General features: G+C 48.0%; 1 protein-coding gene across 1 annotated transcript in view; it reads left to right on the forward strand.

The window, feature by feature from the left end:
• The window catches only part of LOC144692683 (putative voltage-dependent R-type calcium channel subunit alpha-1E), a 902,642-nt gene that overhangs the window by 854,103 nt on the left and 31,702 nt on the right, over window positions 1-16,837 (forward strand). The window contains 3 exon segments of the mRNA XM_078561778.1: window positions 1,386-1,527; window positions 3,472-3,599; window positions 9,111-9,207. Coding sequence (XP_078417904.1) covers window positions 1,386-1,527; window positions 3,472-3,599; window positions 9,111-9,207 — 367 coding nt within the window.

Here is a 16,837-nt window from a genome sequence, read left to right on the forward strand (position 1 = left end):
TCCCCAATACCCATTGCGTGTTTCCCCAATACCCAGTGCGTGTCTCCCCAATACCCAGTGCGTGTCTCCCCAATACCCAGTGCGTGTCTCCCCAATACCCAGTGCGTGATTCCCCAATACCCAGTGCGTGATTCCCCAATACCCAGTGCGTGATTCCCCAATACCCAGTGCGTGTTTCCCCAATACCCAGTGCGTGTTTCCCCAATACCCAGTGCGCGTTTCCCCAATACCCAGTGCGTGTTTCCCCAATACCCCGTGCGTGTTTCCCAATACCCAGTGCATGTTTCCCCAATACCCAGTGCGTGATTCCCCAATACCCAGTGCGTGATTCCCCAATACCCAGTGCGTGATTTCCCAATACCCAGTGCGTGATTTCCCAATACCCAGTGCACGTTTCCCCAATACCCAGTACACGTTTCCCCAATACCCAGTGCGTGATTCTCCAATACCCAGTGCGTGATTCCCCAATACCCAGTGCGTGATTTCCCAATACCCAGTGCACGTTTCCCCAATACCCAGTGCGCGTTTCCCCTATACCCAGTGCGCGTTTCCCCAATACCCAGTGCGTGTTTCCCCAATACCCAGTGCGTGTTTCCCCAATACCCAGTGCGCGTTTCCCCAATACCCAGTGCGCGTTTCCCCAATACCCAGTGGGTGTTTCCCCAATACCCAGTGCGCGTTTCCCCAATACCCAGTGCGTGATTCCCCAATACCCAATGCGTGTTTCCCCAATACCCAGTGCGTGTTTCCCCAATATCTAGTGCGTGTTTCCCCAATACCCAGTGCGTGTTTCCCCAATACCTAGTGCGTGTTTCCCCAATACCCAGTGCGTGTTTCCCCAATACCCAGTGCGTGATTCCCCAATACACAGTGCGTGATTCCCCAAAACACAGTGCGTGATTCCCTAATACCCAGTGTTTGTTTCCCCAATACCCAGTGTTTGTTTCCCCAATACCCAGTGCGTGTTTCCCCAATACCCAGTGTGTTCCCCAGTACCCAGCTTTCCCTGTTAGTCAGTGTTTTCCCCATTAGCCAGTGTTTTCTCCATTAGCCAGTGTTTTCTCCATTAGCCAGTGTTTTCCCCATTAGCCAGTGTTTTCCCCATTAGCCAGTGTTTTCTCCATTAGCCAATGTTTTCTCCATTAGCCAGTGTTTTCCCCATTAGCCAGTGTTTTCCCCACCAGCTAGTGTTTTCCCCATTAGCCAGTGTTTTCCCCACCAGCTAGTGTTTTCCCCATTAGCCAGTGTTTTCCCCACCAGCCAGTGTTTTCCCCACCAGCCAGTGTTTTGTCCTCAGTGCCCAGTGTTTTCCCCACCAGCCAGTGTTTTGTCCTCAGTGCCCAGTGTTTCTCCCCATATTGACAGAGCCTATGTGTTTGCTGCAGGAGTGCGACGGGGGAGTCATGGCAGGAGATCATGCTGGCCTGCCTGAGCGAGAAGAGATGTGAGGGCACCTCGGAGAGCCGCTGTGGCACTGACTTTGCTTATTTCTACTTTGTCTCCTTCATATTCCTCTGCTCGTTTCTTGTAAGTGGCAATCTTGGGGAATCAGATTGAATTTTTGTTATCCTGATGAAACGTTTGATACAAGAGCTCAATTGTTTTCAATCATTAGGCTCATTCTGTAATCAGCCTAACCCCTTTCCCAACACATTAATGACTTGATTCATTCACTCAGGCCTCCCTGTCTCCCTCCCCCCCCTCCACCCCCCCGCCACTTTCCTTGATGTAAATAGTCCCATCTCCATTCATGTCAGCCGTGCCCCAGTGGGCCTCTGATCTGAATGCCAAGGTTCAAGTCTAATCACTTTGGCACAAGATCCAGGCTGACACTGCCAGTGCGGGACTGAGGAAGAGATACTGCCTTTTTGACACAATGTTAAACCGAAGCCTCTTTCTGCTCTCTGAGGTGAATGTAAAATATCCGATGGCACTATTTTCAACAAGAGCAGGAGAGATCTTCTGTCCAGTGTCCTGACCAACATTTAACCCTCAACCAGATCATCTGGTCATTATCACATTGCTGTATGTGGGATCCTACTGTGTACAAATTGGCTGCCATGTTTCATACTTTACAACAATGGCCACACTTTGAAAAGTATTCCATTGGCTGTGAGGTGCTTTGGGAGATCCTGAGGTGCTGACAAGTACTGTAGAAATGTAATCTCCAAATTTGCAGATGACACAAAGCTGGGTGGGAGGGTGAGCTGTGAGGAGGATGCAGAGATGCTTCTGTGTGATTTGGACAAGCTGAGTGAGTGGGCAAATGCATGGCAGATGCAGTATAACGTGGATAAATGTGAGGTTATCCATTTTGGTAGCAAAAACAGGAAGGCAGATTATTATCTGAATGGCTATAAATTGAGAGAGGGGAATGTGCAACGAGACCTGAGTGTCCTTGTACACCAGTCGCTGAAGGTAAGCATGCAGGTGCAGCAGGCGGTAAAGAAGGCAAATGGTATATTGGCCTTCATAGCGAGAGGATTCGAGTACAGGAGCAGGGTTGTCTTGCTGCAATTGTACAGGGCCTGGGTGAGACCACACCTGGAATATTGTGTGCAGTTTTGGTCTCCTTATCTGAAGAAGGATGTACTTACTATAGAGGGAGTGCAGTGAAGGTTTACCTGACTGATTCCTGGGATGGTGGGACTGACATATGAGGAGAGATTGAGTCGATTAGGATTATATTCCCTGGAGTTCAGAAGAATGAGGGGGGATCTCATAGAAACCAATAAAATTCTAACAGGACTAGACAGGGTAGATGCAGGAAGGATGTTCCCGATGGTGGGGGAGTCCAAAACCAGGGGTCACAGTCTGAGGATATGGGGTAGACCATTTAGGACTGAGATGAGGAGAAAATTCTTCACCCAGAGAGTGGTGAGCCTGTGGAATTCGCTACCACAGAAAGTAGTTGAGACCAAAACATTGTATGTTTTCAAGAAGGAGTTAGATGTAGCGCTTGGGGCGAAAGGAATCAAAAGATATGGGGAGAAAGCGAGAGCAGGCTATTGAGTTGGATGATCAGCCATGATCATAATGAATGGCGGAGCAGGCTCGAAGGGCTGAATGGCCTACTCCTGCTCCTAGTTTCTATGTAAATCTTTCTGTTGTTGCTGTCTCCCCAAATTATCATCTCCTAATCTCTGATGTGAGGTTACTTGCTTTCTCTGTACCTGAGCAGCTTGAAGCTGTGGTCCCAGTGCAGTAAAGTGACCAGAATTGCCCACTATTAACCAGCTGGGCCCCACACATGACACCACTGTGGCTACACGCCCAGAGCCTTCTTGCCCTCTCGCCTGTCCTCAGCTCAGGCTGGAGTGGCCTCAGCCATCGATGCCCACAGCAGGTCAAGCGGTCATGTCAGACACACCTCCCTTTGTACAGGGCCTGGGTGTGTTCCCTCCCTTGCTGTTTGTTCTTGATCCTGAGGTCCGCCCAGGTTTCTGAAAGTGAGTTTTCCTTTCCTTTCAGATGCTGAACCTGTTTGTGGCTGTCATCATGGATAACTTTGAGTACCTGACGCGTGATTCGTCCATCCTGGGACCACATCACCTGGATGAGTTTGTGCGAGTGTGGGCTGAGTATGATCGAGCTGCCTGGTAGGTGTTCCAGCCTCAAACTGTTTGCTAATTATTCCGTCACCAGAAGCATACAATAGCAACATTATGTAAAGTAGCTGTTCATCTAAATCAACTGAGGAGATAAGTATTCTTCAGGAGAGAGGAAAGGGGAGCCACACAGTGAGAGAATGGGAAGATTCCAGCCTCCAGTCTCTGACATTAGGCGCCTGCAACATAGCAGAGGGTGGCGAATATAGACTGAAGTCTATAAAGAGGAAATTGATTCACCTGACACTCTGATTTGGGACAAAAAGAGTTATCTGTACACTGACTGGTGTCTCTCAGTCCCTCTCTCTCAGGGAGATACCTGTACACTGACTGGTGTCTCTCAGTCCCTCTCTCTCAGGGAGATACCTGTACACTGACTGGTGTCTCTCAGTCCCTCTCTCTCAGGGAGATACCTGTACACTGATTGGCGTCTCTCAGTCCCCTCTCTCTCAGGGAGATATCTGTACACTGACTGGTACCTCAGTCTCTCTCTCTCTCAGGGAGATATCTGTACACTAACTGATTTCTCTTAGTCCCTCTCTCTCAGGGAGATATCTGTACACTGACCGGTGTCTCTCAGTCCCTCTCTCTCTCTCTCAGGGAGATATCTGTACACTGACTGGTTTCTCTTAGTCCCTCTCTCTCGGGGAGATATCTGTACACTGACAGGTGTCTCTCAGTCCCCTCTCTCTCAGGGAGATATCTGTACACTGACAGGTGTCTCTCAGTCCCCTCTCTCTCAGGGAGATATCTGTACTCTGACTGGTGTCTCTCAGTTCCCTCTCTCTCAGGGAGATATCTGTACACTGTCTGGTGTCTCTCAGTCCCCTCTCTCTCAGGGAGATATCTGTACATCAATTGATGTCTCTCAGCCCTTCTCAGCTATAGTACCATAGAACTGAGTTTGCTCCCATCTGTCTAATGTTGACCTTGTATGTGTGGTACAGGGGAAGCGGATACTGTGGCTAGAATTGATGCATGATGATGTCAGGCGAGCGTCCCGATGTCATCGCGCACTCACGCGATATTTCGGTGGGCGGGTGCGCGCAGGAGTCAGCAACGCGCCCACCGACAATTAACGGGCCTATTAAGCCCATTAAAGTAATAATTAAATGTAATTTTTCGTTGTCAGACAAGGTGGCCTTTGGATTTTTTGGAAACCTCATCCACTAGCGGTATGAGGTTTCCAACAGGAATTAAAAATAAAATTAAAATGTTTAAACCTCATTTTATCACGTGTCCCTGCCCATGTGCTAGGGTCACAGGAGGGGACATGCTAACATTTTTAAATTCTTTATTCATGTTTTTAAAAATCTTCAGCTCCCTGAGGCAGCTCTGTGCCTTCAGAGAGTTTCCAGTGTGTGCACCCGTGTGCATGCGCAAACGTCCACATCTCACCCTCCTCCCCTCCTCCCGCTCGCACCCTGGCAGCACTGAGCGCTGCAGCGCGTGATTCCCGCTGGCCAGCCAACATGAAATCGCCGTCAGGGCTCGATCGCGGTCAGTTTTACCACCGCCCCCAAGGCCCACCATGCCCGCCCGACGAGGTCAAAACCCTGCCCCTGTGTTGAAACTGTTTGGAGGGCCGAAATTTTTGCCATCAAAATAGCAACGATCTGCCAGTAGGACTGACCCATTACTGCCAATTTCATACCCAATTTGAACGCACATCCTTAGGATAACCTGATTCTTCAGTGTGCAGTAGCTGAGACTGAGTTGGACACACATCAGACATACAGTACTGGAGGCGAGTGATTTGTCCCCTCTTACCCAGTGCTTAGACATTGAGACCCAGATAACTCATCAGATGTTCTCCTTTGCTAAAGTTGAGGGTGGCTGGGAATGGCGTGGTAAACAATAAATCCAAGTGCCAGAGAAAGCAAGACAATTCGATGGCAGCGTCTTTTCCCAGCAGCCATTGCAGGACTGGATGTCCTGTATCGAAATTAAAGGCCTGAGGCTTCATTGAGGACATTCACAGGCACTGATTGTTGGGGTCAACCAACCTTCAGAGCTCGCCCGGAAGTTTGTGGACCTTTCAGCCAAAATAGCTGTGGTGAAGTGACGACAAAAATGAGGGATGGAAAAGACAAGGGATGATAACCTAGATAAAAACAAAAAACTGCGGATGCTGGAAATCCAAAACAAAAACAGAATTACCTGGAAAAACTCAGCAGGTCTGGCAGCATCGGCGGAGAAGAAAAGAGTTGACGTTTCGAGTCCTCATGACCCTTCAACAGAACTGAGTAATATTTGGAGAGGGGTGAAATATAAGCTGGTTTAAGGTGGGTGGGGGGTGGTGGGGCTGGTGGTGGGGGGAGAGAAGTTGGGGGGTGGTGGTTGTGGGGACAAGCAAGCAGTGATAGGTGGAGATAATCAAAAGATGTCACAGACAAAAGAACAAAGAGGTGTTAAAGGTGGTGATATTATCTAACAGAATGTGCTAATTAAGAATGGATGGCAGGACACTCAAGGTACAGTTCTAGTGGGGGTGGGGTGGAAAGACTAACAGGGCATAAAAGGTATAGATTTAAAAATAATGGAAATAGGTGGGAAAAGAAAAATCTATATAAATTATTGGAAAAAACAAAAGGAAGGGGGAAGAAACGGAAAGGGGGTGGGGATGGAGGAGGGAGTTCAAGATCTAAAGTTGTTGAATTCAATATTGAGTCCGGAAGGCTGTAAAGTGCCTAGTCGGAAGATGAGGTGCTGTTCCTCCAGTTTGCGTTGGGCTTCACTGGAACAATGCAGCAAGCCAAGGACAGACATGTGGGCAAGAGAGCAGGGTGGAGTGTTAAAATGGCTCTTGGCCTGAAGCAGAAGATGTCTCCATCCACGGAATTAGCACTGAACTGTCCCCTTGCTCAGTAATCAAAATTATCTGCTGTTCGACTGTTGTTGTTGTCTAACCAAATGTGCTTTCTTTGTAGTGGAAGGATTCACTATAAGGACATGTACACAATAGTGTGTACGATCGCACCCCCCTTAGGACTGGGGAGGAAGTGCCCTTGTAGGGTGGCCTGCAAGGTTTGCTTCATATTGACTTACCACCCAGTGGTTGCCCCTCTGACTGAGGAATGACGGGCTTCCTTTAAAGACACAGTATCTCAGATATGCTGCTGCCAGCCCTCTCTTTACACTGCACCTTGCTTTTCTATATAGATCCAATCCCCAGATTGAGACCATCCCAAAATTCCCAGGAGCCACTCACCTCCTGACATGGTTGGGTGGATATTTGCCTTGGTGCCAGTGCCCTGCTTCACCTGCCAAGGGCACTCAGCCATGTGTGTCCCCATCCTGGAAGCCAGCCTGTCTCTCCCGGACGGTGCTGTTTGAAGACAGTTCTTAGCTCACACACGCTCACTCATGCACACTCAGGCACCCATACTCACTGACTTGCAACACACTCTCGCATACACACTCACACAAATGGACGCCCACACACACCCACACATACTCATGCACTTACTAGGCTGGTTCCTGGGAGACGAGGGCGGTTCTATGCTGCGAGGCTGAGTAAATTGGGCCAGTTCCCTCTGGAGTTTAGAAGAATGAGAGGTGATCCCTGAAACAGACAGGATTCAGAAGGGGCTGGACGGGGTGCACACTGAGATGTTGGGGAATCTAAAAAGGCACAGTCTCAGGATAAGCGGTCCAGCATTTAGGGCAGAAAGGAGGACCAATTTCTTAATTCAGAGGGTTGTGAATCTTTGGAATTCTCTACCCCAGAGAGTTGTGGCTGCTCCATCGTTGAACACGTTTAAGGCTGGGATAGACAGATTTTTGGTGTTTCAGGGAACCGAGGGATATGGGAGTAGGCAGGAAAATGGAGTTGAGGCAAAAGATCACACATGATCATATTGAATGGCGGAGCAGGCTCGAGGGCCCGAATGTCCTACTCCTGCTGCTATTTCTTATGTTCTTACATTCTCACTAACACACACACGCTCAAGATTCACACACAGGCTCAAGGCCCTCTTACACACAAACACACCACACGCTCACAAACACACAACACCCGATATTTATCTAGAAGCTGTAAGGACATGAAACATCCTAAGGTGCTTCACAGAAGTATTATAAAGCAAAATTAGATACTGAGAAATATAAGGCATTATTAGGGCCAAAATCATTGCCAGAGATGTAGGAATTAACAAAGGCAGAGACACAGAGAGGTGTAGGGAGGAATTTCCAAAGTCTCAGGCCTAGGCACGTGAAGGTATGGACGCCAATGGTGCTGCGGTTTTAAATTGGAGATGCTGATGGGGCCACAATTAGATCAGTGTAGATATCTCAGGGAGTTGTTGGGCTGGAGGATATTAGAGGGAATCAAGGGCATGGAGGAATTGGATAACAAAGGTGTGATTTTAAAAACCAAGACATGGCTTGTGCAGACACTAATGTCGGTCATTGAGCACAGGGCTGATGGGTGAGCAGGACTTGGTGTGAGCTACCCTGGAGGCAGAGTGCTGGATGAGCTCACATTAATGAAAAGTAGGATGTTGGAAGCCAGCCAGGAGTGTGTTGGAATAGTCAAGTCAAGAAGTTACAAAGATATTGGTGAGCCACCCACAAACGCACAAACACGTGCACACACACACATGCGCACATATACTGACACGCACTCGCTTTCACATCTCTCTCTTGAACACAGCAGCCTGCTCATAGTTTCCAGGCCTGGGGCACTGGCACTGCAAAGAGTCCACAGAGGAGGGTTTCCAAGCGGCGGCACTGCCCAACACATCATTGACAAGTCCGGCACAGCGGGAAGCTGTTCCGCACCGACGCTCACACTCAGTTGAAAATTCTGAATCGTGGCTGGGACCTATGGCAGCCCAACATTTGGCTGGGGCTAAGATATTAAATTGGAGGCGTGGATTTGTGTAAAGAGAAAGGAAATAAGAGAAACTGTTTCTTTACTGAGGGCAAAATGCATAATCCAGATGCATGGAGTGCATGTCTTCCTCCCCCTCCCTCCCCCACTCCCTCCCTCCCACCCACCCTCTAACTCATGCTTGCTATGCTGGATACTGCTCGTATGGTGGGAACTTAACCAGTACCACCTCATCCCATGGAACTTCACTGAACCCGACCACATTTTCCCACCGCATTTATGCAACAGCTGAACTTTGCACAGAGAAAAATAATAACGAGCTGATGATAATTGGCAAAAACAAAAAGCCTGCTGGATGATGAGGGAAATTGTTTTGACACAGCGAGTTGGCGTGATCTGGAATGTGCTGCCTGAAAGGGCAGTGGGAGCAGATTCATAAGAGGTTCTTGAAACAAAAAAATCAGGATTATAGGGAAAGAGTAGGAGAGTGGAACTAATTGGACAGTTCTTTCAAAGAGCCAGCACAGACACGATTGACCGAATGGCCTCCATCAGTGCGATATAATTCTATGAAGAAGAAATGTTCTGCTGATTGAGATAGATGTGATTAACTCTTTCCTGTTCTGTTTCTCCTGGACATGCTTATCATCCCTTCCCTCCATACAAAGTGGCCGAATCCATTACACTGACATGTATCAAATGCTGACCCTCATGTCTCCACCGCTGGGTCTGGGGAAGAAATGTCCTTCGAAAGTTGCTTACAAGGTAGAAAAACAAAACTCAAACTGTGTCTGCCTGAGATTGAAAGGGTACTTATCAGTGATTGTGTTCTCGTTTGGGTAGAATCCTCAATCAAATAGGCTGCCTTAGAAAAGATTGCACATCACGGTTTGTATCTGATGATTAAATTTTCCCGATGATATTTCACTGTTATTACGGTTCCAGAACTGCGTCTGGATCCTATTCATTTCACCCAATTCTTTTCTGTGAATTCCATGTTCCTCAGAGTGAGTGATTTACATGTTGGGAATAGAACACTGCACTTTCATCACTGGGACTAAGCGGCCGCATCATAGCAAATGTTTGATGGGGACAGTGCAGAGGTAGCTTTACTCTGTATCTAACCCCGTGCTGTACCTGTCCTGGGAGTGTTTGATGGGGACAGTATAGAGGGAGGTTTACTCTCTATCTAACCCTGTGCTGGACCTGTCCTGGGAGTGTTTGATGGGGACAGTGTAGAGGGAGCTTTACTCTGTATCTAACCCCGTGCTGTACCTGTCCTAGGAGTGTTTGATGGGGACAGTGTAGAGGAAGATTTACTCTGTATCTAACCCGGTGCTGTACCTGTCCTGGGAGTGTTTGATGGGGACGGTGTAGAGGAGATTTACTCTGTATTTAACTCCGTGCTATACCTGTCCTGGGAATGTTTGATGGGGACAGTGTAGAGGGAGCTTTACTCTGTATCTAACCCTGTGCTGTACCTGTCCTGGGAATGTTTGATGGGGACAGTGTAGAGGGAGCTTTACTCTATATCTAACCCTGTGCTGAATGCAAAGTCTTCTATTCCACAGCATTAACATTCCTCACCTGTAACACAGAGTAAATGAAAAAATGCAGAATAAATGAAAGTTTCGCAACCACTTAAAGCTGCCTCAGGCCATTTCATGTTGTAACCTACTGCATGAGCAGGAAGAGTCTCTCCAGCTCTTCCCCTGCACGTCCTGCAAGACCACAGTGGCTTTGTGTGAAATCTGCGCGGGTAGTGCATGGTTCGATCACTCATTTAATTCCTGACCTATCCCATCCCAATAATCATTATCACACTTCCTGTGCTCGAAACACTTAGACCTTTCGGAGCACTGACTGCCATTCACTGCTGCAAAGGCTGATGGTGTCCTCACACATTACAGGGCATTGCTTGGTAATGTCTATCCTATGAATATATTATGTTGATTCAGTTGTTTACAGATTGTCAGAACTGAAAGATCAAGACGTGGGACATGTACAGGTAATCCTGAGCCACATGATTTGATCGATCCATTTTTATCAGTGTGGAGGACCAAGCCTCAATTTTCCAATTGCACCTCATCTCAGGTCAGAGGTAACCTGCTGATCAGAAAACTGGAAAATCCACTCAATTCCACTTGAGGCCTTCCAGGTCAAGGCGCCACACATTGAGTGAAGCCATCCCAGGCGAGGGGGATCGCAGATTCTGTCCCCAGTCCATGCTCTGTGCTAAGGCAGCTGAACCCAACTGCAGCATCCCTCAATGTTCTCCAATTGTCCTCAGTACCCCGCTTTCCGGGAAGGGCAGTAAGTTCAGCCAGGCCTCCCGCTCCGAGCTGCTGTCCCATGGCGTGTCGTACAGGGCCAGGCTGGGTTGGGGGGCCATGCTGAGCTGATCTTCGGTGTCCGGCCTGGTGCAGGAGGAAGGGCCACTTCAAGAATGTACCGGAAGGCGGAGCGGGGAAACCTTGTCACCGTGAGGAGGGAAACTTGAGATAGGACAAGGGGAAGTAAATAGCAGCCAAAAGTCTCACAGAGACGAAGATGGCCCGGGCAGTGTTTGCTGCACTGTGCCCAGGGTTTGATCTTTCCAAGCATTCAGTCTCCCTCTCTCATCTGTCTCTATCCCTCCCTTAATGCCCCTCACACCTTTTCTCCCTTTCTGCCTCCCTCTCTCCTACTTCACTTTCTCATTCTATTAATATCTCCCTTTGCAGTGTCACTCTCTCTCTCTATTTCTCTCTCTATTACTCTCAGTTTTGCTCTCACTCTCATACTGTCTCTCTCTCTCGCAATCTTTCCCCCTCTCTCTCTATCTGTCTCTCTCTGTCTGTGTGGCTCTTCCTTTATCAATATCTAACCCTGTGCTGTACCTGTCCTGGGAGTGTTTGATGGGGACAGTGTAGAGGGAGCTTTACTCTGTATCTAACCCCGTGCCATACCTGTCCTGGGAGTGTTTGATGGGACAGTGTAGAGGGAGCTTTACTCTGTATCTAACCCTGTGCTGTACCTGTCCTGGGAGTGTTTGATGGGGACAGTGTAGAGGGAGCTTTACTCTGTATCTAACCCTGTGCTGTACCTGTCCTAGGAGTGTTTGATGGGGACAGTGTAGAGGGAGCTTTACTCTGTGTCTAACCCTGTGCTGTACCTGTCCTGGGAATGTTTGAGGGGTAGTGTAGAGGGAGCTTTACTCTGTATCTAATCCCATGCTGTACTAGTTCTGTGAATGTTTGAGGGGCAGTGTCGAGAGAATTTTACTCTATGCCTTTATCATTATACAAGAAGGCCACTGGAGACTAGTGGGGGTTGCTGGGGAATCAGCTGAAATCACAGGTGTTCCCATCGGGAGCCAACGTGCAGGTAACTCTTCTCCCGGGCTGGCAGAGCCTTCGTTAGTTTAGAGTACAGGTTCAGAGTGGGGCCAGCGAGACACCATCTACAGAGTTTACCTTCCGAACCTCTCCACATGCTCAGTGGGTAGCACTCTCTCCTCTGAGTCAGGCCCGTCATGGAATCCAGTCCAGCAGCTGGAGCGCATCATCCAGGCTGGTGCGCACATCACCTCCGGGAGACCTTCAAAACAAGGCCTTCTCAGACGGGCTTAAAAACAACTAAAGCAGAGCAGGGGGGCTCTCCGGGCTAATCCTGACTAACATTCTGCCCTCACCCAACATCACCCTAAACTGGACTATCCTGTTTCCGGTTTGGAGGAGCTGCTGTGTGACTGTCAGCTGCTGGCGTTCCCACAGTAATCACTGCATCTCAACGGCCAATCATTGGTCCTAAGGAACTCTGGGGTTTCTCACGGAGGTGAAACGTTCTATATAAATGCAGTTCATTCCACCCCAGACACCACTTTCGATTGCTCCAACATTGATGCAGCAGACCTTTACTGGCCAACTCTTTGACCTTGCCAACGCCGCCTCAGCCTTTGTCCCACTCATGAATCTTACTCTGTTTGACTTGTGTGGCATTGGGAGATTTGGAAAGGGGCTGTTCTTCACATTATTACCTTACCATGGGATAACTTCTCTGTCAGGGTCTCTTGTCGGCATCTCAAAATAATGGGAACAAACGCAAAGAGGGAATTTAAACTCTCTATGAAGCCCCCAAAAGCTCCACCACACAAATCACTAAAGACAGGCTATTTGGTTATTATCACTGTGCTGTATGTGGGATCTTGCTGTGTGTAAATTGGCTGCCATGTTTCCTACATTACAACAGTGGTACAGCTCAGGAGTACCGCACTGGCTGTAAAATGCTTGTTGGCTGCCCTGAGGTCATGACAGGAATTTCTCTCTCTCTCTTCCTCCCTTTCTCTCTTCATAGTGTCTCTGTCTGTATCTTTTACTTTCTCTCTCAGTGAACCAGTGGATTACTCTTCTTAGATTTCCAGAAGGCATTTGATAAAGTGCTACATCAAAGGTTATTGCAGAAAATAAAAGCTCATGGTGTAGGGGGTAACATATTGGCATGGATAGAGGATTGGCTGCCTAACAGGAAGCAGAGAGTTGGCATAAATGGGTCTTTTTCTGTTTGGCAGGATGAGATGAGTGGTGTGCCACAGGGATCAGTGCTGGGGCCTCAACTGTTTACAATTTATATAAATGAGTTCAACTCTTTATAATTTATATTTATATTTAGATGAAGGGACCGAAGGTATGGTTGTTAAATTTGCTGATGACACAAAGATAGGTAGGAAAGTAGGGTTAGGTGAGTAGGCAAAGACCTGGCAAATGGAGTATAACATGGGAAAATGTGAAATTGTCCATTTTGGCAGGAAGAATAAAAAAGAAGCATATTATCTAAATGATGAGGATTGCAGAGCTCTGAGATGCAGAGGGATCAGGGTGTTCCAGTGCATGAATCACAAAAAGTTAGTATGCAGGTGCAGCAGGTAATTAGGAAGGCTAATAAAATGGTTATCATTTATTGCGAGGGGAATTGAATACAAGAGTAGGGAGGTTGTGCTTCAATTATACAGAGCACTAGTGACACCACATCTGGAGTATTGTATACAGTATTGGATGTAAATGAATTGGAAGCAGTTCAGAGAAGGTCTACCAGACTAATACCAGGAATGGGTGGGTTGTCTTATGAGGAAAGGCTGGACAGGTTAGGCTTGTATCCACTGGAATTTAGAAGAGTAAGAGGCAACTTAATTGAAACCTTTAAGATCCTGAGGGGTCTTGACAGGGTGGATGTGGAGAGGATGTTTCCTCTTGTGGGAGAATCTGGAACTAGGGGTCACTGTTTAAAAATAAGGGGTCGCTCATTTAAAACACAGATGAAGAGAATTTTTTTCCCTCAGAGGTTTTGTGAGTCTTTGGAACTCTCTTCCTCAAAAGGCAGTGGAAGCAGAGTTTTTGAATATTTTTAAGGCAAAGCTAGATAGATTCTTGATTAACAAGGGGTGACAGGTTATCGGGGGTAGGCAGGTATGTGGGGTTGAGGTTACATTCAGATCAGCCATGATCTTATTGAATGGCGGAGCAGGCTCGAGGGGCCGAGTGGCCTACTCCTGCTCCTAGTCGTCTGTTCCAATGCTCTCATTTGCTCTCTGTTTCTGTCTCCTCTCTTTCTGTCTCATTCTTTCTCACTCTCAGTGTGCCTCTGTCTGTGTGTGCCTCTCCCTCTCTCCTTCTCTCACCCACACCCTCTCCCGCCCACACCCTCTCCCGCCCACACCCTCTCCCGCCCACACCCTCTCCCGCCCACACCCTCTCCCGCCCACACCCTCTCCCGCCCACACCCTCTCCCGCCCACACCCTCTCCCGCCCACACCCTCTCCCGCCCACTTCCTCTCCCGCCCACACCCTCTCCCGCCCACACCCTCTCCCGCCCACTCCCTCTCCCGCCCACTCCCTCTCCCGCTCACACCCTCTCCCGCCCACTCCCTCTCCCGCCCATTCCCTCTCCCGCCCACTCCCTCTCCCGCCCACATCTTCACTCGCCCAGTTCCCTTCTCACTCAGACTCTCCTTTTCTCTCTTGCCTGAACCCTCTCTCCCTCTCACCGGGCTGTCTCTTGCTCAGACTCGTGTCTCGTTAGGTCCCACTCTCTCACTCGCCCTCACTCTCTTGCTCGTCCGCTTGGCCTCACTCCCTCATCGCTCAGCCTCACTGTCTCGCTCACTCGCTCAGCCTCGGTCTCTCGTTCACTCAGCCTCCCTCGCTTGCTCAGCCTCACTCTCTCATTCATCTCACTCACTCGGCCTCACTGCCTTGGTCTCACTCCCTCATTCAGTTTCTCTCTCGCTCGCTCGGTCTCACTGTCTCTGCCTCACTTTCTCGCTCAGTTTCTCTCTCATTCTCTGGGCATGGGAGGGCAAACAAAGCAAGGGAGGATATTGAGAGGGGTTGAGGAAGTGAGAGACCTCGGAGTGCATGTCCACAGCCCCCTGAAGGTGGCAGGATAGGTGGATAAGGTGGTAAAGACATCATATGGAAAGTTTTCCTTTATTGGATGAGGTATTGAACACAAAAGCAGGGATGTAATGATGGAACTGTATAAAACACTGAGTAGACAGGGATGCCCTGTTTCCCCTAGCTGAGGGGACAATTACCAGGGGGCATAGATTTGAGGTGATTGGTTGAAGGATTAAAGGGGACATGAGGAAAACTTCTTCACCCAGAGGGTAGTGGGTGTCTGGAATTCGCTGCCTGGTTTGCTGGTTGAGGCTGAAACACTTGATTCATTGAAAAGGAACCTGGACCTGGACCTGGACCTGAAGCGCTGGAACCTGCAAAGCTATGGACCAGGAGCTGGAAAGCGGGAGTAAACGAGCAGCTAGTTTCTTTTTTCTCTCTTTTTTGACCGGCGCAGACACGATGGGCCGAATGGTCTCTTACTGTGCTGTAACCTTTCTATGGTTCTATAGTTCTTTATTAAATAAGAAAATTTCTAAATTTTAGAGATGCGCCCATCAGGGCAAAAGACCATAAGAAGTGGGAACAGGAGGGGGCCATTTGGCCTCTCGAACCTGCTCCACCCTTCAATATTGTCATGGCTGATCTTCTGCGCCAAAGCTCTTTTCACGCTCATTCCCCATATACCTTGAACCAAAAATCTACCTGTCGCAGCCTTAAATATATTCAGTGATGGAGCATCCACAGCCGTTTGGGTCTGAGAATTCAAGAGATTTACAACCTTCTGAGTGATGAAATTTCCCCTCATCTCTCTCCTAAATGGCCATCCCATTATCCTGAGATTGTGTCCCCTTGTTCTCGATTCCCAGTCAGTGGAAACCACCTCTCAGTGTCTACCCTGTCAAACCCCTTCAGAATCTTAGACGTTTTAATGAGATCACCCCCTCATTCTTCTAAGTATAGGCCCAGTTTACTCAGCCTCCCATCCCAGGGACAAAATTAACAAACTTTTACTGTGCCACCTCCAATACTAAGTATATCCTTCCAATTATATCATTCCTTAGATATGGAGACCAAAACTGCGCTTAGTACCCCAGGTATGGTCTCACAAAAGCCCCACATAATGTCGCAAGACTTCTTTATTCATGCATTCCATTCCCCTTGCCTTTCTAATGGTTTGCTGTACCTGCACACTGACTTTCTGTGTTCCTTGCACAAGTACACCCAAGACAAATCAACATTTACAAGTTTCACGCCTTTTAAAAATATTCTGCTTTTATGACCAAAGTGAATAGTCTCTCACTTTCCCACATTTACACTCCATCTACCGTCTTGTTGTCCTCTCACTTAACACATCTATATCTCTTTGCAGCACTTTGTGTCCTGAACGCTTGCATTTCCACTTAGCTTTGTTTCGACAGCAAACTCAGATACACTATTCTCTGTCTCTGTCTAAGTCATTAATATAGATTGTAAATAGCTGAGGCCCCAGCACTGACCTTGGAGCACTCCACTATTCACTGCCTGTCAACTTGACAATGCTGCATTTATGCTCTTTGCTTCCTGTCCATTAACCAACCCACTAACTATGCTCATACATCACCTCTATCTCCCTCCTTAATAGCACTGTGGGTGTAGCTACACCACATGGACTGCGGTTCACAAAGACAGCTCACCACCACCTTCTCAAGGACAATTGGGGATTGGCAATAAATGCTGACCTAGCCAGTGATGCCCACATCCCATAAATGAATTTAAAAAGTCCTTACCTTGTGTATTAATCTTTTGTGAGCACCTTATCAAAAGTCTTTTGGAAATCCAAGTATACCAAGTCTATTGGCTCCCCTTTATCAACCCTACTAGTTACATCCTCAAAAATCCTAATAAATTTGTCAAACAGGATTTCCCTTTCATAAAACCATGCTGGTTCTGTCTGTTCATATTATTATTTTCTCAGTACATTCTTAATGACTTTATTAATAATAGATTCCAGAATTTTCCTGATTACTTATGTCAGGCTT

The sequence above is a fragment of the Cetorhinus maximus genome, chromosome 17 (genome assembly GCF_964194155.1).
Source record: "Cetorhinus maximus chromosome 17, sCetMax3.hap1.1, whole genome shotgun sequence".
In the NCBI taxonomy this organism is placed as follows: Eukaryota; Metazoa; Chordata; class Chondrichthyes; order Lamniformes; family Cetorhinidae; genus Cetorhinus; species Cetorhinus maximus.